Source organism: Diuraphis noxia, unplaced genomic scaffold (genome assembly GCF_037042655.1).
Source record: "Diuraphis noxia isolate RWA-SAM2 unplaced genomic scaffold, SU_Dnox_SAM2 contig0004, whole genome shotgun sequence".
Classification (NCBI taxonomy): domain Eukaryota; kingdom Metazoa; phylum Arthropoda; class Insecta; order Hemiptera; family Aphididae; genus Diuraphis; species Diuraphis noxia.
This window is the reverse complement of record NW_028301714.1, coordinates 40,656,408-40,681,131: the sequence shown is the minus strand read 5'-3', so window position 1 is coordinate 40,681,131 and position 24,724 is coordinate 40,656,408. Positions and strand designations below refer to the sequence as shown.

At 28.2% G+C, this 24,724-nt stretch overlaps 3 protein-coding genes across 3 annotated transcripts; 1 reads left to right on the top strand and 2 right to left on the bottom strand.

Annotated features, from left to right (window-relative positions):
- Positions 1-5,367: 5,367 nt before the first annotated feature.
- l(1)G0320 (signal sequence receptor subunit 1 l(1)G0320) lies at positions 5,368-7,909 on the bottom strand. The gene is made up of 5 exons (XM_015510951.2): positions 7,683-7,909; positions 7,420-7,593; positions 6,687-6,946; positions 6,349-6,625; positions 5,368-5,873 (listed from the first exon to the last, which is right to left on the bottom strand). The coding sequence occupies exons 1-5, from the start codon at positions 7,732-7,734 to the stop codon at positions 5,821-5,823; spliced, it is 816 nt and encodes a 271-aa protein (XP_015366437.1). The 5' UTR covers positions 7,735-7,909; the 3' UTR covers positions 5,368-5,820.
- A 2,916-nt stretch (positions 7,910-10,825) lies between these two features.
- Positions 10,826-14,508, bottom strand: LOC107163495 (uncharacterized). Its single transcript, XM_015510952.2, has 3 exons — positions 14,294-14,508; positions 12,239-12,731; positions 10,826-11,187 (listed from the first exon to the last, which is right to left on the bottom strand). Exons 1-3 carry the CDS (start codon positions 14,400-14,402, stop codon positions 11,172-11,174), a joined length of 618 nt encoding a protein of 205 aa, XP_015366438.1. The 5' UTR covers positions 14,403-14,508; the 3' UTR covers positions 10,826-11,171.
- A 7,815-nt stretch (positions 14,509-22,323) lies between these two features.
- LOC149056049 (uncharacterized) lies at positions 22,324-24,388 on the top strand. Its single transcript, XM_089227230.1, has one exon. The coding sequence runs from the start codon at positions 22,503-22,505 to the stop codon at positions 24,306-24,308; it is 1,806 nt and encodes a 601-aa protein (XP_089083356.1). The 5' UTR covers positions 22,324-22,502; the 3' UTR covers positions 24,309-24,388.
- Positions 24,389-24,724: the final 336 nt, after the last annotated feature.

Sequence of the window (24,724 nt, the reverse complement as noted above, 5' to 3'; positions counted from 1 at the left end):
ATATCTGAAATAAATGTACGTAGTACATGGCTTCAAAAAAAACGATATACTTACCATAGCAGTATTTTTAGAACTAACACAAGCTTTTAATACGGTCTGGCACCACAGGATTGAACAAAAATTAAAAATACTAAATCTCCTTGCATACCTACTCAAAACAATCACATCATTCATACTTAACAGATCATTCAAAGTCAAAGAAGAATCGAACTATTTACAATTACAGCACATCAAAGCTGAAGTCGCCAAAGGATCAGTCTTGATTATTAAAGTTTGAAAAAATCAACTACATTAGAAAAATCAAAAAAGAAATTGGAAAGAGGGGTTTGGCACCAATGGGCAAATGTATATTTTAAGAGACAAATAAAAAAAATATGGGAGGAATACACTCACTGCAGACTTCAGTATGTAATAAAGAATGCATGTTAGAAGAATTAGTTAAAGGTCATGTGATTCTTAAAGTTTAAAAATTATGTAAACAAATATAAACTAGATAGCTAAAATGAAAAAAAAATTGGAATGGGGGTTTGGTGGCAGCAGGAAAAAGTGTTTTAAGAGAAATAAAAAATTTGAAAAAAATTATGGAAGGAATACACTCTGTAGTAGACTTCAGTATATAATCTCAATATAATTAAACACAAAAAAACTATAAAGAATATAAAAATCATGATAAAATGATAATTTAGAAGGCAAGTGATGATTATTATTTAAGTTTGAATAATGTGTAGACAAAAATCAACTAGATTAAAAAAATGAAAAAAAAATGGAAAAGGAAGTTTGGCTCCCGCAGGCAAATGTTTAACGAGAAATGAAAAAAAAAAATGATAAAAATGATACTGAAAGATCACACATTGTAGGCTGAAAAATGAAGGTAACCTCCAATTAATTGTATAATGAACATTTAGAGGGATTCAGATTAATAAATTTCGAAAAATGTGCTTAAAAAAATCTACCAGACTTAAAAAATGAAAAAAAAAGGAAAGGGAGGTTTGGCGCCCGCAGACAAATATGTTTCAAGAGGCAATAAATAAAAAATTTGAAAAATTTTAGAAGAAATACACACTGTAGACTTCAATATGTACTTAATAAAGAGTTCATGTGTGAAGAATTATTTAAGTCACCAAATTATTAAAGTCTAAGGCACCCGCAGGAAAATGTGTTTCAAGAGATAAAAAAAAATTTGAAATAAATTATGGTAGGAATACACACCGCAGCCTTCAGTATGTAATAAAGGGTTCATTTTAGAATAATTATTTAATGGCCACATGATTCTTAAAGTTTAAAAATTATGTAAGCAAATATCAACTAGATGGATAACATGAAAAAAAAATTGGAAGGGGGGTTTGGCAACTGCAAGAAAACGTGTTTCAAGAGAAATAAAAAACTTAAAAAAATGATGGTAGGAATACACACTGCAGACTCCAGTATTTAATAAAGAGTTCGACATGTTAAAAGAATTATTTAAAAGACACTAAATTATTGAAGTTTGAATAATGTGTAGACAAAAATCAACTAGATAAAAAAAATGAAACTAAAATTGGAAAACGAGATTTGGCGTCCGCAGCTAGGCAAATGTTTTACAAGAAATGAGAAAAAAATTATACTGTTAGATCACACATAATTGTATAATGAATATTTTAGAGGGCTTCAGTTTAATAAATTTCAAAAAATGTACATCAAAATATCTACCAGAATTAAAAAATGAAAAAAAAATTGGGAAGGGAGGTTTGGCACCCGCAAGCAAATGTGTTTCAAGAGCCAAATAAAAAATGTATGGGAAGAATACATACTGCAGACTTCAGTATGTAATAAAGAGTTCATTTTAGAATAATTATTTAAAGGCCACATGATTCTTAAAGCTGAAAAATTATGTAAACAAATATCAACTAGATAGATAGCATGAAAAAAAATTGGAAGGGGGGTTTTTGCAACCACAGGGCAAATGTTTATCAAGAGACAAATAAATAAATTTGAAAAAAGTTATGGTAGGAATACACACTGTAGACTTCAGTATGTAATCTCATTATAATTAAACACAAAACACCTATTAAGAATAAAAATCATGATAAAATGATAATTTAGAGGGCATGTGATATTGTGAATTTGTGATGATTATTTAAGTTTGGATAATGTGTAGCCAAAATCAAAAAACAAAAAAATTGGAATGTGGGGTTTGGCACCCGCAGGCAAATGTTTTTCAAGAAACGAATAAAAAAATTTGAAATAAATTATGGAAGGAATACACACTGTAGACTTCAGTATGTAATCTCAATATAATTAAACACAAAAAACCTATTAAGAATATAAAAATCATGATACAATGATTATTTAGAGAGCTAGAGAGCATGTGATAATTATTTAGGCTTGAATAATGTGTTTGCAAAAATCAACTAGATAAAAAAAATGAAAATAAAATTGGAATAGGAGGTTTGGCGTCCGCAGGCAAATGTTTTACGAGAAATGAAAAAAAGATGTACTGTTACTTGTTAGATTACACTTAATTGTATAATGAATATTTAAGAGGGCTTCAGATTATTAAATTTCAAAAAATGTGCATATAAAAATCAATCAGAATTAAAAAATTAAAGGTTTGATGAAAGATTTAGAGGAGCAGAATAAAATTGTGAAAAATTATACAATAGCAGTGGCATATTTATGGGGGGGGAGATCAAGGGGATCAATCCCCCCCATAGACTGTATACACACAATTAATTATAGTCGTGTGTATTATAATTTTGGTAAACGTAGAATGTATATTTAATATAAATAAGCTTTTATAATTCCTGGAAACTTGGGGGGGGGGGGGCGTAGCACACTGAAGACTGCAGTTTGTAATTTCAAAATAATTACAGACAAAAAGCTATTGAGATTACTAAAATAATGATGGAAAGATAATTTAGAAGACAGATGGTTTTTAAAGTATAAAAAATATGTACACAAATATCAACTAGTGTTATGTAATGAAAAAAAAAATGAAAATGAGGGTATTATAGGTACCCTCAGGCAAAAGTTTTTCGAGAACCATAAAACAATTTAGAATTAATTATAAAGAGGAATACATACTGCAATCTAACCTGACTGCAGTTCATAATTTCCAATTGCATAAACTGAGAACTAATTATTGTGATATTAAGTTGATTGGAATTTAGTTAAAAAGTAGAATGTATAGGGGCAACGTTATTGAATGTTGTACAAAACTAGGTGCAAAGATTATAATAATAAAGAAGCAAGGCTAGCTGCCATTGACTGCAGTCAACTTTAAATTGCATACTAAATGTTAAAAGAGGGTATTGTATAACGGCCACAGGTAAAACTTTTTTAAGGAGCAATAAAAAAAATATAATGAAGAAACACTGAAGACTACAGTGTATTAGATACATTGTATTTTAGAATAATTGAAAATAGGGAACTTGATAATTAATGTATGAAAATTGTGATCAAAAAATCAACTATGGAATTAAAAATGAGAAAGAGAGTATTGGAGCCCGGAGGCAAAACGCAAAAGTTTTTCAAGTAGCAATAGAAAAATGTAAAAAAATTATAATGAAGAAACACACACTGTAGACTACAGTGTATAAGATACATTGTATTTTAGAATAATTGAAAAGAGGGAACTTGATAATTAATGTTTGAAAATTGTGATAAAAAAATCAACTATAGAATTAAAAATGAAAAAAAAAATGAGAAAGAGGGTATTGGCACCCGCAGTCAAAAATCTTTAAAGGAGCAATAAAAAAGATTTCAAAAAAATTAAAAGAAGAAAGACACACTGTAGACAACAGTGTATTAGATACATTGTATTTTAGAATATTTAAAAAGAGAGAACTTGATAATTAATGTGTGAAAATTGTGATTACAAAAATAATTAAAGTATAAAAAATTAAAAATAAATGAGGAAGAGGGGATTGGCGCCCGCTGGAAAAACTTTTTAAGGAGTAATAAAAAAATTATAATGAAGAAACACACACTGAAGACTACAGTGTATTAGATATATTGTGTTTTAGAATTATTGAAAAGAGGGAACTTGATAATTAATGTACAAAAATTGTGATCAAAAAATCAACTATGGAATTAAAAATGAAAAAAAAAATGAGAAAGAAGGTATTGGCGCCCGCAGGTAAAAGGTTTTTAAGGAGTAATAAAAAAATTATAATGAAGAAACACACACTGTAGACTACAGTGTATATGATACTTTGTATTTTAGAATAATTAAAATGAGAGAACTTGATAATTAATGTTTGAAAATTGTGATCACAAAAATCAATAAAGTATAAAAAATGAAAAAAAATGAGAAAGAGGGTATTGGCTCCAGCAGGCAAAAGCATATTAAGAAGCAATAAACATTTTTTTAAAATAACAATGAAGAAACACACACTGAAGACTACAGTGTATTATATATGTTGTATTTTAGAATAATTGAAAAAAGGGAACGTGATTATTAATGTTTAAACAATTGTGATCACAAAATTCAATAAAGTATAAAAAATGAAAAAAAATGAGAAAGAGGGCATTTAGTATTAAAATTATCTTGGTTATATCACAGAATATAATATTTATATATTTATTGATTGATAAACGGGACGTGCCCAATCACATATATTATAATTTATAAGTTTTTAAAGTTTATTGAGTAGAGTGGATTATGTTGGTCCACTACTGTCTATTAATTAAGTTGATTAAAATAAATGTCGAAAACAAAATAGTCAAAAATAATTATATAATAATATAATAATTTTTTTGACTACTCTGGAGCATAATAACATGAGATCAGCTCTCTGTGCAATTGCATGATGGCACAGTATCCCATTCACACCAAGGTACTTATGAGTAAAAACATTTAACAAAATATAATTTGTGCTCCTATGTTTCAACATACTTTTTATTTCCTCAATGTAATCATCAAGGATCAAGATAAATAACTAGTCCGTGGTTATCAAATATATATGTGATGTGATATGATACATTTTTGCATATTATGAAGAATTCTACGATATATTTAAATCGTTACTAAAAATAAACATTAATTAACATACTGAAGTTGAAAGTCTAAGAAATTTTACTGATCTAAAGATTGATGACCATAAAAAATATTAAAAAACATGCAACATTGTAAAATTAATACATTCAATACTCTACTCAGAATCTAAAGTAAATCTCTTTCGTAAACTGTTTAGTTTTGATAATTTTATATTTAGGTTTTGTAAGTTATTGACAAGTATTTTACCAACAATAATAAAGCAAAAATAAAATCTAGTTACAAATAAATTGTTAAAAAAACGAGACTGTGGATGAGTTATGCTAATGAACCACTAGTTTAATGAACTATGGTGGTAATTAAAATAATACTTTTAAAAACATAAAGGCAAGTTTAATTGAACATTTTCCAAACACATTTATTTTAAGCATAAGTATATAATACAAGTATGAATAATTTATAAAATTGAATTATAATATTCACAAAATTAATAAACTACAAACACAAAATTATTAATATATCTGTATGATAAAAATGTTGTTTCAAAATATTATGATCTATACAAACACATAATTTAACATTAAGCATACAAGAATAATTTTGTATTATTATCATTATAAAAAAAATTATACATTTAATAATTACAATAGAAGACCAATTAAATTAGTGTCTATTTATATAACAAAAATAGAATACGCTAGAAATGCACTCTTATTTCTCACAATGTAATTAGATGGAATTACAACAGCCATTTTTAGAATTTAATTTTCTTCTAAAGAAGGAATTTGACAATTGATTACATTCACTGGTGAAAAATGAATAAGTTTAAGTCTTTCTTTGCTCGATTAATCAGTTTTCTTCACACGTTTTTGCTTTGGACTTTGGGCCTTTTGTTTATCTAAAATGAATTTTAAAAAAGACTAGTTAAAGCAATGATTATTAAAAACATACATTTATATATTAAATTTATTTATTTGATATGAGAAGTTTAACAAATATAGACTATTTGAGCTGGGTAAATTGTAGAGTATAGTAGTTTATACAATTAAAAAATAATTAATTAGAATAAAAAAACAACATTCTAAATGGAGATCAGTTTAAATTGTAAAATATTATATTGAAATAATGACAGTCACATCAAATGTCTTTTTAGTTAATGTAGTTTACACTATGTGAGTTCACATATTACTATGAACTACTAATGAAAACAAAAATCTAAAACTTATCCATTGAGTATTTATAAATGATTAATTTTAATGGGCTTTTGAGAATTATTTACTATCCAAAAAAAGTAAGGAATTTTTTTAGTAATCCTAATAACTTAATTAGACTTTTTTTATATAGATAATTTTATCTAAAAACACAAAACTTACTTAAGTGATTGAGAACATTCTTAGGAACCCAGTCCATATCAATTTGTTTGCTTGTTTTTGTTCCAGTTTCCAAATTTGCTCTAGTGCGACTTGGCAGACCACCTCCAACACGTTTCTTTCCCACTGAATACAGAAACTGTTGTCCACCGACCAAAAGAAGAACACATGCAGCAGCCATTAAGACATACAAAAACAGAGTTTCACCATCCAAACCTTCTTCAACTTCAATAATGTTTACAGTATCGTTGTATAGTTTACTAATCATTTGTTTTCCTTCCTAAATACATAAATTATAACTAATTATAACTCATAAAATAAATTATAAAATAAAAACTTACATAGTCTCTATAAGCAAGATTAATGCTGAGTCCAAATGGACGTCCAGCAAAAGCGTCGGCTGGGATAAATGCATAGCCAAGAGTAGCCTGTGATCCTGGTGGAATGGTTTTTTCTAATAATACGGTAGTGAAATTTTGAATATGGAAATTGAAATCCATAGGGTAACGAAGTGAAGCATCTAATGTTTCCAAAACTAAATCATTAGATCCTTTATTGGTAAATCCCACAAGAAATTCTGACAAACGACCAGCTGGCAATTCTAATAAAAAAATTAAACACTTTATAAATAATACAAAATAGGTAAAAATAAATAAAAATAAGATATAAGATTTATTGTTGTGTTATCAATCTTATTTGCAGTAGATTTGTTATGATTTTATAATTTTATATATCTATATAGGTACTACCTACCAAAATCAAATTTTATTCAATAGTGCTTCTAATACTATTTACAAAACAATAACTATAATATTTCAGTTTCTCAAATCAAGATTTAATTGGTATAAGATTTAAACGCAAATATAAATTTAATTAATACACTGTAGTGTCTTATAAATCCATGCACAATATGTCAATATTTGTATTATAATGAGTACTACCATTGAATGTTCTAATAACGACTAATAGCTTTATGCCATAGATCCAGGAACTTGATACCCCTTTAAAGACCTATATGAAACTATTTAGCATTGAGAAGAGTACTGAAGAGTTGTGTAAAGGTTTGCAATTTACCAATGCTGGCTTTCTCTTCGAACACCGGTTTGGTGAAAAGCAAGTATGTGTCAGCATCTGACGGCTCTAAGTCTTCGATGGTAGACTCATCGCCCTCTGTCTCGACTAGTCCTTGGTCCTCGCTTACAATCATCTCTTCGTCAGGGTCAATATCGTTTTCAGCCTTCGCGACACCTATAACACAAGTAGTATTTGGGTCAGGATTTTGAAAAACGAGCCGAACACCAATCGTTGGTACTACTATATAGGTACAACTAGAATACCTGCGGACACGGCAATCAGGGACAAGCACAGCAACATCCATTTGAACTCCATCTTTGAATTAGGTAGCGGAGTTCAGTACAAGGCGAACAAAATTCAAACCTCGAGAGCGAAATGACTAAGTGACGATATGATGAAAGTAACGGACACGTCTAACAACAGTGACAACCACGGCGCTTCATCATTACGAGTCCACACGGTGGCCAATGGGCTTAATGACGTTGCCGGCTGTAGTTGCGGACGTGGAAAACGTCACGGCACACCGGACGATTATCCGTCGGTAAATCAGGCTGGCAAACTTAATTTTTCCGTTTTCATATTTTTGAGGAAATCAGAATCTAATATCATCCATAATCATAAATGACAAAATAGTGATAAGGTGCTCGAAAATCGTGTCTGTCTATATTACCATAGACTAATACTTAATAGAGTATAATAATATTATGTGAATACTTAAAATGTTTCTTTTTCTTATACAAAGGATGGTCACCTTACTCATATATATATATTAGCATTAAGCATATTTTACATTTTAATATATAAACATGAACAAATAAAATAATGCAATGTGTTTATTATAATAATTATAATTTATTTATTTATTATTATTTATTTATTTATTTATTATAATAATTGTTCTGTGTTATAATGGATGATAAAATTATATTTATGATAACATTATAACAATTTTGTTTTTGATAACAACAAAATGATAACGACGGTGGTGGTCACAGACTACTACAACAGAGTGAACAGACTACAGTAAGTTGTAGTACAGTTCGTGCCTCCGTGGTGGTGGTCTAATGTCTAGTCGAATGGACGGTAATAATATATAATAGATAATAATATAATAATACGGTATAGACCTTAGATCATATATGATCTAAGTATGGACAGACCACGATTTAAGATATACAGTAGAATCCGCTAATTTTGGACACCGCATAATGGGGACAAATTGGCATAGTCCCGAACGGATGTAAAAGTTTAATGCAATTTAACTTCGTTTATCCGGGACAAATCATCGGTTATAAGGGACAAAAATAAAAGTGTTGAACTAGATATTCTGACCTAAATTATCTACTTTCTTATCGAAACTGTAATTATCAAAACTTTATGGCTCTATTAGGTATTTTATATACGCAAGTATATGTATAATGTACATACAGGTAATGTACGTATATCTTACGTCAATTATGTCAATCATTTTTTTTCTACTACCACAATAAGAGTCAACTAGCCTACGTACAAAATTGAAAACCTTTAGTTCACGTTCTTTCGTCGATACATGTAGGGGCTAATAATAATTATAGCCATGAATTGCCCATGATTAAAGATTTATTTCTATAATATTATATATTTTGGGCATGACGCATGATCTTTCCATTTATATAATATTATAATTTATAATTTAATTTAGAAGATTATTTACGGCCCACGCAAGAAGTCCGTTGTTTTATGTAGCACATAGATGGCGCAGTTAAATACGATTTTTGTTATAATTTTATTTTTATTATAAAATTATTTATTATTTATTTTCAATAATTTTAAGAGGACGCTACACCCGCCAAATTGTATGCTAAGCAGATCACGTTTAGCTACGTTAGTTTAACATTTAGAGTAAATTGACCTTTTACAAAAATTAAAGGTAACATTATTATCGAGGGCATCTCCTAGGCTTTTTATTATATCTTAATTTTAAAGTGAGTTATGTGTATTTAAAAATTGTAAATTGTTTGTATATCTTAAAATACTTAAATACTCATAACTCACTTTGAAATAAAAATATAATAAAAAGCCTACGAGTTTCCCTCGATAATAATGTTACCTTTGATTTTTGTAAGAGTTCAATTTTTTCTTAATTTTAAACTAACGGAACTAAACGTGATCTACTTAGCATAAAATTTGCTATGTTACGCACTTATAAAGCCTTGTTTACACGTGACGAGTACTCGGCCGTGTCACTCGTTATGTTGCTCGGTCTTGGTAGTGGGGTAGTCACTCGGCCCAGCGAATAGAAACTGTTTCTATTCACTCGCCCGCTTATTTTACTCGTCCAATTACTAGGCCGAGTACTGGTTCCTTGAGTTCACACGGGACAGTGCTCGGCCGAGTACTCGTCACGTGTAAACAAGGCATAAGACGGAGACAACATAATATGCGGGTGTAGCGTCCTAAGAGGACGCCACGCGGGCATTTGTCGCCTCGGTAGTCGGTCTTACATACGTTCAACATGGCAAATTTGATGTTCACAATAATACATTTTATATTGTGATTTTAATAATTAGATTTAATTTAACTTTTATAAAATTTAAAGGCAAGAATGTTATCTAGTATTAGTGTTTTACCTAAAGTAAGTTATGATTGTCTTCAAATTTACAAAAAAAATCAGAAAATCTTATGGAAAATTCATTGTGTACCTTATAGGTTTCATATATAGGGTTATATATATACTATATAGGGTTTCAATTACTTAAAAAAAATTTTTTTTTTAATATAAAATTAAAATTTTAAACACCATGATATATGTATATCTGGAAGGCCGTAGAGGCGTAAAAAAATGTTCCGAGGGCCGAGGGATGCTGCTGGTGCCTGCCTAGTGCTATATGTAATAAAAAATACTGCGCATTTAGTATTTACAAATATACAATCAAACACATAATGTTAATTACTGTAAGGCCCGGATTCTTCTACAATTGAGCTAGAATAATTTTGATCAAAGATGTCCACATTTCGTGGTCTTTAAAGTTTATGGCTAATTTTTTTTTTGCATATTTTTGAATATTTCTATATAATTGCATAGAGGTTGCATTTAAAAAAAAGGTTAATGAATTTTTTTTATATTTGCTATAAGGACAGCTGCAGCTGACGCTGATAGATTATATAATATATTACGTGGTATACGTCTTGCTACCTATACATCGCAGAAAATAGATGATGGTTTCCTATATTCAAAATTGACTTTTTATTTTTAAAATTTTAAGTGTAGTATTTTTAAAATTTAAATATTTTATTTCAATCCTCTATTTATTTTAAGTCACTTAAATCACTGTTTATATTACCATATATTTTCCTACTATATTATCATACAAATCAAGGTGAATATATAATATCAGAATGAATTTTGTAAAATAAATTGAAAATATTACATCAAAAACTAATAATTTTATTAGTTTTATACACATTATTTTGTATTGAAAATATGCTAAAGTTTATGTGCCAAAAAATAACTTTTTTAAAAATCATTAAAAAATACATAATAATTAATAGTTTATAGGTACAATTATTAAGTATTAAAAATGCTAATATTAAAATTCAATTCAAACATAGTTTTCAATGGCACTATAGGTATATACATTAAAATAATATGTATATAATATATATATAGAAGTTCTATAAAAATAAAAATAAAAATAAAAAACAAATAAATTAAAAATCACAATTATTGAATAAATGCTAAGAATTCAAATGATCTTGAATGTAAGTGGCAATCAATAGTCTGAAAATCTGAAATATAATAAAATTGCATTAATTATAGATGATAGGCATTATAAAAATAAAATTCTAGAAATATTAACTAGTTTAAATCTAGTTTTTTTTTGTGTGAAATACGAAAATTGTTTTCTACGGTCAAAACTAAAAAGGTATATGATTATTAAATGTGTTACAACTGTATTTTGTGTTATGATGACTTATATAAACTAACAAGTAACAATTATTTTATATAGGAAACTATAACAGCATTTATTGTCTCCATCTTACAAATGTACAACATAGCAAAAACTGTTTTGTGCGGGATAGAACCACTTAGGCTGTATAGTGATAAATGATAGTAATGATATATTTCAAATTGATATACAATATTATAGTTGAGAATATATTTGTCAAATATTGTTTTTATTTTTTCGTTATGAATTATATGAACAAAGATCTTATTCACTATTATTTCAATACTCATTATTTTTGTATTATTTGAACTTGAATATTTTTATTTTTTTTATAGTTTAGTTTGATATTAATAAAATAAAAATCATATTTCACAGCCAAATTTCCCCTTTTTATGTGGTAAAATTTTCGTTTCTTAGTTATGACTGTAGTCTTGGTTCATTCCTGCGCAAAATAGTTTTTGTTATGTTGTATATTATATGAAAACGGAATTGTTTCAATAAACTATTCCGTTTAAACCACTGTATTTGATAATATTTAATGAAAATATTTATATTGTCTTTAAAATCATAAATTATTTAAACATCTATGTCGTATCTGTACCAATAAAATGTTATTAGACTATATTTGAAAGTCATATGATTTCTCAAGTTACCTATTTGACTATTTAAGGTTATAATTTGTAAGTATAAACGCGATGAACATTAAGTTATTTTAAAATTATAATTATAAGAAGTTCTACAAAAAATTGCTATTTTCTAGTATCATAGGTATTAAAATTAGATTTAAAATCCAGAAGTTATATTATTATTGCTTATATCTCAGTAGTGTTTCTTAATAATTTAATTGTTATACATTATGGTAGGTGGGTACCTTGATTATTGACACTTACCCTCCGTCGGAATGGCTACCCGAATGCGCCGAACTAGCTGAATAACTGGCCTGGAACGGACCAAATCCAAAACTGGCGGACTGGCTGTTGGCCGCGCTCTGGCTATGACCATTACTGCCACCGTGACCGCCTGAGAAGCTTCCCGCCGAAGCGTAACTTCCCGCACCGCTGCCGCCGCCGTGTTGTTGTGGCCGCTGCTGGTGGTGGTATTGTGGCTTGTGGTGTTGTGGCTTGTGGTATTGAGGCCTGTGATGGTACTCAGGCTCATGATGATATTCGGGCTCATACTCGTGCTCTTCCTGATGGTAGTGGTGATGGTGTTGCTGGGTCTTGTACGGCTTTTCAAAACCACTTAAGATGCCGAGGAACGGACTGGCTGACCGGATGGGCCTGACCACCGCGGGGTCGACTTGTACATCTCGATGTACCGACAACGCCGCCGGTTCGTCCACGGACTCCATCACCTGAGCAGACACGAACTGTCTGTACTCGGCTGAAATACATTAAAAGTTATCAACATTGATTATTTGGTTAAATAAGCTATATACATTAAAAAAGGGTGTCATATTCATTTGGGCGAATATCCCAAAATTTACCTGAGTAAAGCATATATCATTTGGGCGAGAAATTGACATGATCGTTTAGGCGAATTTATAAATTATTGAATAATAGCGAAGTAACATACCTATGTCTACAATAATTTTTATAATATTTACTACAGCTAAATATTATTATTATATCGTTTCGGCTGATTGGTATTTATACGCCAATTTACAAATATATCATCTATAGATAGTGAATGATAATTTGTTAGACTGTACTAAGACGTGTGGGTTTTCATTTTTTGCCCACGCCTAATCTTATCAGATACTGAAGTGTGACATTTATTAATTAAAATTTAGTTAATATAATAAATATTATATATATATATATATATATATATATATATATATATATATATATATATATATATATATATGATAATATAATAGATTTTTAACCATACCAGTTAGAGTTATTTGAGAGTCTTAAAAATGAGAAGGAAAACCTATTAGTCTATACAAATGTTTATAAATATATATTTATAGCTCACCCAAACGATGTATTGGATAAATTAGGTGTCCTTGTAAATTTCACCCAAATGATATGTAACCTACCCCGGGCATGGCAGAAACTTATACGGGTGCCCCATTCGAAATTCTGCCAAAAACATCTAAGAGTACTAAAACCAACAGTTCCCTCCCAGACAGTTCCACAGGCTAATGGCCCTTGTTGTCGAAGCCTCAACCCCCAATAAAAAAAAAAATTAAAAAATGAATATGTAATACAAATAGGTATTGTATACCTATTACTGTATTTTATTATTTAAATATTTAATCAATGTAACAATCAAAAAAAGGAAGTTGTCCGTTTATTTTTTGATGTAAATTATTTTACTAATTATAATATATTTTTGATTTTTAGACAGTCGACAACAAAAACATTTTTAAAGTATTAATTTTAAAATAAATTCTGTGAATCATTTATTTAAACCTATTCATGTGAAATTATGATTTTTTATAAATTAAAAAAAAAATCGGATGTATTGGACATAACCCATGGGTCATGAGTTACAATAAATATAAACACTTTTTTTTTATATAGTATGGATGTTAACATTTGAATAAGAGGTGCCTACTAGCCTACTGTAGATTGTAACAATTATATATAGGTGTCTATAACTACAACTTTAAAATTGGCGAATTGCATATCTAATTTGTATTTGCTGTTATGTATAACAACATTTTATTTTTAATTGTTTGTATAGTATAAAATGTATATACGAGTAGCTGGCGTAATTGAATAATTAAGTAAATTAAAAAATTATATTGATTTATTTTAATTTGTAAATTTGTAATATAATGTTATGAAAAATATGAATATTGTGGTTATTCGCGTAAAACATTTACACTATATTTCTGGTATTTTTTCTATTAAACGTTATTAGAATAATATCTAGTGTTTTATGATAATATTTAGAAACGCATACATTTTATACAAAATAATATACTTTACCTGGTTGCGCTTCTTCGGGTACCGGGACGGGTATGGCTCGTGTGAACACCGCTAGCACGACGACGAGCATAAAGCCACTGCAGGCAAACATTTTCTGTGATAGAGACATGTTTTAATTCCTATAGGTATTTTACTCTCGTGTCGAAGTCTCCTAGATCTAGCTAGACTTGCACGTTATACTGCCGCCGAATGAAAATGAAAACTGTAACATAACAAGACATGAACACGCCATTTTATAGTGTTCCCACCAAATTACAATTGAAGTTGTTTCGATGCTCAAGGATAATGATGAGGTAGTAGGTATGTTACTTTGTTACAACACATACTATTGGCAGCATATTGTTTACGATTCGCAAACCGGTCGTTGTCATTATTTTAAAATACATCAAAAATATAATATTTGACGTCATGATCGTATTAAATTAAATGTTAAATTTTATAACATAGGTATAATACCTATTAATACTTTTAAAAAGTAGGCTATAATAATATATAATTACGAATAAATAGGTAGGTATGAATTTTGTATGTCTAGTAAAAAAAAAATAAATACAATTATGTACAATTATACACAATTATATTATACACTACTACATTGGTTATCATAAGTTTTCAAACATGTATAATATGTCCTTACGTACATATTCTTTAATGCAGTGTTAATTATTTGTATTTTCTCATTATTTTTCTTATTACAGTATTATAGGTACGAGGTACCTCATCTGTAAACCTGTAGTCTATAATATATCATACATTCATACATATATACCTACCGGTATCTATTATATTCCAAAATCTTAGTTTCTCAGGTCAATAGCATCGCCTGTCCATAATATTGTTGTATCTATAGTAATAATTTGGATAGAACTTTGTAAATTTAATATTGTTGTAAATTATCAAGAATTACAGCCGTTTAAGACAATAGACCTATCCACCTTTACCTACCTCTAATCATAATTTTTAATGTAGGTATTCAATTACTAATAGGCAGTGAGTTTAAAATTATTTACCAATAGTGTTGATTTTGATTAAATAAAATAACTAATAAAAATAAAACCCACCACGCGGTCACCAATAACTATCCAACTATCCCTTTTTATATAGTTGAAAATTTAAAAAAACTATAATTTTTGATTAAATCGATTTCAAATGAAAATATATTTGAATTAATATTTTATGCGTATAGTACCCAGGGTCATCTTTTGTTTTCTTAAATAATTTAAATGTATAGTAATTGATTGTCATTATAATTTCTAATGCTCAATGCAGTCTATGACCTCATAAATTAGTTATTTTTTAAAAAAAGTCGTAAGTTATTAAAATTTTAAAATATAAGGTATAAGGTGAATTATATACAATATTATTTTTCTAAATAACTAGAATATTTTTATAAAATTATAATGTTAAAAAGCGGGAAAATGGATGTCGCTCTGCTGTACAGTAGCTAGGTGTACAAGTGGGTTACTGAATGGATGGAATTAAATTTGAATCCAATGCTATTATATCATTGTATACGAAAAACGATTCTGAGCGAAAACGGTTTATCTGTCTAGGATATATTATAGATTATTAAAAATTTTAAAATCTTAGATTTAAAAAGAAAAACTTTTATGAATTTCTAGCATAAAATAAATTGCGAATTTTCGTGATTTTTACGTATTTAGTCAAAATTTGAATTTTAAATGCCTATAAAAAAAAAAATCGTGCTTATGTATTTTTAATAATTTTCAACTGTTATTTTTACAATGTGTTAGAAGCCTTATATTAAATTTTCAAGCTTTTCTACCCAACTAATACATTTTTACCGATATTTATAGAAAAAAAAAACTAAAAAAGTTGAAAAATTAAAATGTCCGTAAACAGCTAAAAAATAATCAAAATATTTTGAAAATTTTATAAAATATAGAAAATGCATATATAATCATTCAGTGAAAATTTTAAGTATCTGCGGTCATTTGTTTTCTAGAGTTACACCAAAATAAGAAAATCGCTAAACGCGTGAAATCCAGTGAAAATCAAATATTGAAAAATTTAAATTTCAAATGCTCATAAAAATTTAATTTGAATTCCGGTGGACATTTTTTTTTGTGATAAAGATTGAAAACTTGTAAGGAACCTTGTATTAAATTTTCAAATCTTAGATTTAAAAAAACAATTTCAAAATTCCAACTTTGAATGCTTATAAAAAAAAATTGTGTCTATGAATTTCTTTAATTTTTAACTGCTATATTGTAACAATATGGTAGGAACCGTGTATTAAATTTTCAAGCTTTTTACCCAACACATAAATTTATATTGATATTAATTTTAAAAAAAACTAATAATGATAAATTGCATATGCCTATGAATAAATCAACTTAAGTCGAAACTTTTTTAAAATTGCATGGTGAATAGAAAATACTTATATTCGGTGAAAATGTCATGTATTTATGGTCATTTGTTTTAAAGTTACATCAAAAACCAAAATCGATTTTGTCGAAAACTGAGTGTGCGTAAAATTTCCCGTTTTTCCCTTATTTTTTAGTTTGTTTTTCTCGATTATTTAGAAAAGTATTAAGAATTTTTACTTTTGACCGCCCAAAGTACCAAGTAGATTCACTTTCTGATCGAACGAGGTAATGAAGTCAAAAATCGAAGCACTTTTACTGCCCCAAAACGTGATGACAGACACAAAAAAAAAAAAAAAAAAAATAAAAACACACATCATGGTAAAATCAATACATTCATCGCTCCGCTCAGAATCTAAAAGATACTTAAGATATTCAAAAATATCGTTTTTTATTCTGGTAATTATTAGTTGCAAATTTTTTCAAAAAAAAAAATGAATATCTATTCAACACGAAAAAGTCTTACATACTTTAAGTTATAAATTGATGATGTTTAATATTGGAACTAATTTACCATTAGGTAGGTAGGTAGGTATATATAATATGGTTAGGTTATTTAATTATAATTCATAACACAATTCAACTCATCTGGACATATATTCCGTCATAAATGTATTATAGTAATAATTATACCTGACGTGCCATATATCAAATGTTAATATAAAAAAAAAATATACTAAAAACCTTAAAAAGATTTATAAGTTTTCATGTAGAATTAATAAAAATCAAAAATATCTCTTTGCTATAAATAGTATAAATTTACCAGTAAGTTTTTTTTTTTTAAGTAGGATAATTTGTGGGGAATCTTCTTATAAAATTCCTAATTTAAGCATTAAAAAAAAAATTCAAATGATTTTCTTACTTATAATTAATTTAAAAATTTTCGAAATTTCGATGAATATTGTCAAAATTTGAACTTTAAGTGCATATAAAAATAATTATGCCTATATAGTTTAGAAAGTCCATTAATGAAACTTATAAGGAACCTTACATGACATTTTTAAGGTTTTTCTCTCAGTGAAAATTTCAAGTTAGTAAGTCTATACGGTTATTAGTTTTTGAGTCATACCCACAGTCATACCCTGAGTTACAGCCCCCTCGAATTAGATTCGTAGATATTACTACTTTTTTTGTATTAGTTTATTTTTTTAAATTAACATTTTACATACCTATTAAGATCAAGTGTTTGAAAATTGTCATAAATTTAAGTGATTAAATAAAATTTAACAAAATATTTTCGATAAGCATTGATGAATTGCTAATTTTGATTATTGTAATAACGCTAATTGGTTTAAAACCTGGGTTAAATCAATCATTATAGTTTGATTCGATAAATATTTTCAAGGTATTAAGCATCGAAGATATTAAACTTATAATGCCCGAAAAATCGGTGCCATATGGCTGCATCCGAATTGGTTCCCAATAAAGACTTTCAAAAAGGTGAAAAACTACAATTTAATATTATTATACCATATTTCCCATCATTATAAATACATAATAATATAATATGTATATATCATAATATTATTATGAAACTGCAAAGTACAGCAAACTTCAGAACCTTAAGTAATTAAGTCTAAAAATAAGGAAATATTTATAAAAACAGAAATGAATAAATATAAAAATAATCAAATTAATGAATTAAAATTTATAAAAAATTGTTGCTATACATTTTTCCTCAATAATACATGTAACGATGTAACTTATAAAAAAAAAGAAATGGACGAATTAAAAAATGTTACTATTTTTATTATTATTTATTTTGTGCTTTGTAATTAAAAAAAAAATGGATGAATAAGATATCATTTTGATTATTATTTAATATTTATTTTATATTTTGTGATAAAAAATGAAAATTACATTTGTGAAAAAAATTACAATTTTTAACGACCCGGGAACTAATTCGAATCTACCCTTTGTAACAATCCGGGAACCAACTTGGATATTTCGAGACCAATTTGGACGTGCCGATATTTATACGTATAAAATTAAGAATACCCTAATGGCCGCTGACAAATAGGCGCTGAATTTTCAATTCGCTAGTTAATCACTTGACATTGTCGGTCTGAGTTAACAATTACCCACATAACCTATCGGTAAATCATTAATTTAATTTATCTTTTGATAAACCAGGAAGACTGAATCGACATGCGACGTCCTTGATGTCCTAATGGTCATTTACGTGGATGGTGCGATATGAGAAATAACAAAAAATCCCAAATGAATCATTCAATTAAACAAAAAGTAAATACCATAAAATTATTCCGACTACACTTATGTGGGCGAGGACTGACCTTGGATTTTTTATTATTTTTAATAATACTATTTCCTGAATATTTATACTTATTAGTTAGTAAGTATTCTTCTTCCTAGCATAATCCAACGTATTTCCATAATGTTTATAGATTATCTAATTATGCATGAAAGTAATATAAACAAGTTTTATATGAATTAAATTGAGAATAATTAAATAACATTGTGAATGAGAATCAACAGCATCTTTGACTAACCAAGTCCTTGACCCTCACTAGTTGTCCTCATTTATAACAATACACAATTATATACATATTGGAAGTTGGGGTTGCGTATTTGAAGCTCCTATGGTTACAAAAATGGTTAATACATAACTTTTACAATGATATATTATATGCGTATTCATTGAATACTGTATTACATGTACAATAATTAAAAAAGACAATTAAAAAAAATAGTTGTTAATTTTTTCATTAGTGTTTGAGTACTATACTTTACCTGCAGCAACTAAGTATTCGCATCTTTATATTATTTTTTATGTTGATTAATGATTGACTAATGTTCAATTAAAATATTATTTGGGTACTATCTAGGTACCTACTATATTTAATATTTATATATTTATTATTTGTATGTATTCATCTTAGCTAATACCTACAAAGGTGATTTGACTAAATGTCGAAGTATTAAAACACAGAAGTCTAATGATAGGTATACTAGATCAGCGTTTCTAAAACTATTTAACGTCGTGACCCCGAAAATAGATGAAAAAAATCAGTTACCTCACGATCCCCCTCCCTTATAATAAAAACCAATTTAAACTTTTATCTGTTTCACCAGTTACAAAATATATTATAATATACCATTAACCAGAAATCATAAGCCACTTCAAGGCTTCTCTTCTATGATGGCGACATTTAATATTTAATGTAAATAAAAGGTTGTTTTCCTACATCACTACATCAGTGTAATTTTTAATTTATTTCTGGCCACTCATCATGGGGTTCACGATCAGTTGACACTCGCAGTAGACTCAGTAGAGTTAAATTTTGTTTACCTACTACGTGTCCAATGGCGTAATTTGAATTGGTTCTAGATTGGGATATAAGCTTATACTATCATCTTGTAGTAAGTAGGGCTATGCCCCCCACCCCCCGTTGAAAATTAAATTGTATAGAATATTAGAATATAGATCATATAGCTAGTATAATATTAATTTGTTGCTATAAATAAAATTAATTGAGGTAAATGGTATAATAATGATTTTTAAAGTTATAATGTTTACGAGTTGTATAGTTTTCTTATCATATATTAAAATATTGTTAAGGTATCGTAGTTTTTTATTTTAAAATCTTAAAATATTTTAAAGTCAACAATGCTTAGGGGAATTTAATTATGGTTATTAAAAAAAAGGGCTCTGGAGAGGATCCCTATATATCCTCATATCCTCCCATAAATACATATACCACTGTACGTGTCCATCAGAATAATTAGTAAATTTAGACTTATGAGTAGTATAACCTAATACCAGTCCTAATAGTTATACAGGGTGATTTTTTAAGCGTGCTCGCCCCATTTTTATGCTTAAATTATGCATATATTCAAATTTTGATTTTTGGAATATTTAAGTGTAATTAAAGGCGATATTTTTGAGTACTTAGATTTTTCACAACTTTTAAGGAGTATCCTGTAGCGATACCAACTTTGGTTTTTCAAATGACAACCTATATGTTTTAAAGCAAAATGTGATTCAGATAATTTTTCTGAAAATTTTGACATATTGCAATCAAAATTCGAACGAAAACTTCCAGAGTTATTCTACTTGAAATACTAAGGAATAAGGATAAAAGTCTAATACTTAAATGCCTACGTTGTAAATGGATACGATAATTATAATTCGGTATACAATATAAAAATAAAATATTTGTTAATAATCACTACTTATTACTAAATGGCCAAATATTGCATCTGACAATTTTCAAAAGAAAAGAAAATATGAATAAAATAATATCCTTTTTATTTTATCCATGTTACCTATACCTTATAGGCAACGTTAATATTTGTATAGCATAGGTATACCTACTTATAATAAGATACCGAACAATAGTGTACAATAGCACAAATGCGAAGTATGTACGTGTATCCATTTACAACGTAGGCATTTAAGTATTAGACAATTATCCTTATTCCTTAGTATTTCAAGTAGAATAACTCTGGAAGTTTTTGTTCGAATTTTGATTGCAATATGTCAAAATTTTCAGAAAAATTATCTGAATCACATTTTGCTTTAAAACATATAGGTTGTCATTTGAAAAACCAAAGTTGGTATCGCTACAGGATACTCCTTAAAAGTTGTGAAAAATCTAAGTACTCAAAAATATCGCCTTTAACTACACTTAAATATTCCAAAAATCAAAATTTGAATATATGCATAATTTAAGCATAAAAATGGGGCGAGCATGCTTAGACAACATATTATACGTTAGTAAGTACATATACATAAGTTTTTCGATTTCATTTTTAATGTAATAAATCATATTCGTTTCCATTTGTCTTCTATAATGATGAAGTTAACCATAGGTTATTAAATATTACAGAAGTCAGAATAATGCTCTCACTATTATAAGGATGGGGAGTTATGGTTTTCTTTCTATTATTTTTAAGACCTAAAAGAGTTGTTCCGCAGTGGATATTCTACAAAAATATTTTAAATTAAACTAAAATTAGTACTTGAAAATATTTGAAACCTACTTTCAAAAGATATTTGTGTATTTACTATTTATAATTTATATATTCAAATAGGCACCACCTCGTACCTACTTATTTTATGAAGTAGGTATTCAAACAAATATTTTCAAATATTTTCAATAATTTTGAAAATCAGTATCTGACATCTGCAATAATAACATAATATATATTTGAATACTTTTAAAAAGTACCTTTTACATTTTTATTAGGGGATTCATTAAACATGCCCATCGTAGTTTTTAGAGCGAAACTTGTTTTTACATATATTATTAAATACAAACTATATTTTTCTTTAACTTAAGTAAAGACTTTTTACCAAGTTAAAAATGTATATTATAATCATAATTTTATTATTTCTACAGTATAATTTTATTTAGTATAATACATTACATATTTTAAATAAATAAATGAATTTAAAAAAATAAATACTGGTGTTGGCGGAGCGAATGCCTTAAATGCCCCTTCTAACAAATATGCCACCGAACTTACTTAATATTGTTTAAGAATATAAGGTACCTAGTGTATAATAATGTATCAATATGCATAAACATGTTCTGAACACTTGAATAAACTAACAGATATTAACTTGAACAGTTTCAAAAATTACACATGGTATTCTTTTATTGCAGTCCAAGTTTGTAATGTTATAATATTACGTGTCCGATGTTAATGTGGTAAAATATCACACAGTACAGTTATAAAGGATTTAAGTTCGATGCGTACTAAATTATTTCTGAGTACCGACAGTTAAAATTAATTAAAGTATTGAATAGGTACCTACTTTATATTTTGTGTAGTTATTATTTACTAAAATATTTATAATGCACTATGCTTTATTGGCATTTATTGTTTTTGCGTTTATGAGCGCAACAAGATGTGTACCATTGGTAAATTTGAAAACTTCGGACAATTTGCAGAATTTGGAAACAATTTTGGAAACGTTGGATACCTTTGATGACTTGAATGACTATAATTTATTGTGTGAAAAAAATAAAATAGAAAGTAACGAGTTTTTAAATTACTGTACAGAATTAATTAATAAAAACAGTATCTATTCACCGAAAAATTTTACACAGACCAAAATTAACGTGATTAGATCTAATTTGTTAAAATTGTTAAGTTTAGAAAATAAGGCAATATCATGTAGAGGTATGAGGCATTTATTGCCAATAATTATGTATGGAATATTCATTAATAACACAGTAAATGGTTCGGCGGAGAATGGAAACAGTGGAAAAGACATTTTTGATAAATTATTTGAAAATAAGTTTGGTTTTTTGAATAACAAAAATTCAAGTATTGAAAAAAAACTTCAAGAAATAAAAGTATCAATGATGAAAAATTTCGGAACAAACAAAAAACTAGACGAAACGCCTGTACAAAGTAAGGAAAAATTCGCAGTAACAAGTAGCAATATTATGAAAAATATTATGACAACTATTCAGTTGATTTTACCTTTTATTGAAGAACTTGACTATTTCTATAATTTGTACAAAATAAACAAAGTATGGACTGCCGATAAGTATGATCGCAACTTATTATTATTATTAATTTTTGACGAAGTAAAAAGAATGTACAAGACAGAATGTAATGCCGACGTCGACGCAACAGCATTGCTGCAAAATAGAGACGGAAAATGGGATTTCGAGCTAAATTACGATTCAATTCCTTTGCTTGTCGGAGAAATCGACAGGTTATCTGTGACAATACAGAAAGATTTGGAGTTGTTGTTTGTGAAATTTTTTCCGGCAAATAACCTTAAGCACCAGTTTTCAGATATGTCGATCATGTACCATCAAACGATCAACAAGTACCACGATCCTGAAGTCTGGAGACTAATCGGTAACGAGGCCATAGTAGACCATTCATCCGATTCCGGCGAAACGGTACCGACATCGATAGACAAAGTTGTGCCGAATCTATCGAAAATGATTCAAAAGACCACGGACAGTGCTATTGAATTAGTAACAAAAAAGATTACGTGTCGTTATTTAGCATACTTTAATCTCTTGGTAAAACTATTCTATAGTAACATGTGTGTGTTGGCGGTAAACGCGAGAGAAGTCCAACGGTCGATCCAGATGTTGCAGGGAATCAAATATTATGATGATGACAAATTTAAGAACTTGTTACATGACACGATTAAGGAACTCGGGACAGATAAGTGTTTTAACGGTTACGATGTCAGTGCGATTGATGAGTTATTGGATCGAAATGGTGGTGATGAAAATTTCCGTTATGTCTACGCCTACTACTGGAACTACAATGCTAAGTCTATAAGAAACGCGATCGAAAACGGTCACGAATATTTGTTGGACTGGAATTTTGGGGTCGAATTAGTTCCGATGGTACGGGAGATTGACAGGATTCAGATCCTGCAGCCAAAGATGAAATCCGTTGAGTTTCTGTTCAATAGGTACAAGTTGGGCAAGCGAGTGTTCAAGGACTACTGTTTTTCCGACTCAGATAATGTCGACTATGTGTTTACGTTCAGCAACAACATAACATTGGGGCTTCAAGCCACGAAGAATAACACCGAGAAGAAATTAACTCTGGATTTTATAATTACGATGATTGAAACTATTAACGAAAAGATGATTAACTATTTAGAGACTTTTTACTTCTAAGTTTTTTGAAGAGTAAGCGTAACAATATTAGCTTGTATTGAAATGAAATTAAAGATTAATATAAGCAAGTAATGCCACAACTTGAATTTTTTCACTCTAAGACAATCTTTTGCCATTAATATCTATCTAATTTGCCTAATATCTAATATAAATATGTTATTTTGATATTAGCTTTTAATCAGAGACTATGACAGCTCGAAAATATTATACAAATAATATTGTTAAGTATCAACATTTTGCCACTTAATTTGCTACGATTTCATATTGTTTACATAAGTGATAGAAGGTTTATTTAAATATTATTTTCCTTCTTTGTCCTTTACAAGTGTCAGTTTACTATTTACTTGTGTATATGTACTACAAGAATAAGGACATAATGTAGGGTATCTTTCCACATTTTAAAATATAAATAATAT

What these genes read in the sequence shown, in the direction of transcription:
- LOC149056049 (XM_089227230.1), top strand. Translation starts at nt 22,503, where the DNA reads ATGCACTATGCTTTATTGGCATTTATTGTTTTTGCGTTTATGAGCGCA.
- LOC107163495 (XM_015510952.2), bottom strand. Translation starts at nt 14,402, where the DNA reads ATGTCTCTATCACAGAAAATGTTTGCCTGCAGTGGCTTTATGCTCGTC. An exon ending in ACCCGAAGAAGCGCAACCAG is followed by an intron (nt 12,732 to 14,293) that starts GTAAAGTATATT and finishes AATGTATTTCAG; the next exon opens with CCGAGTACAGACAGTTCGTG.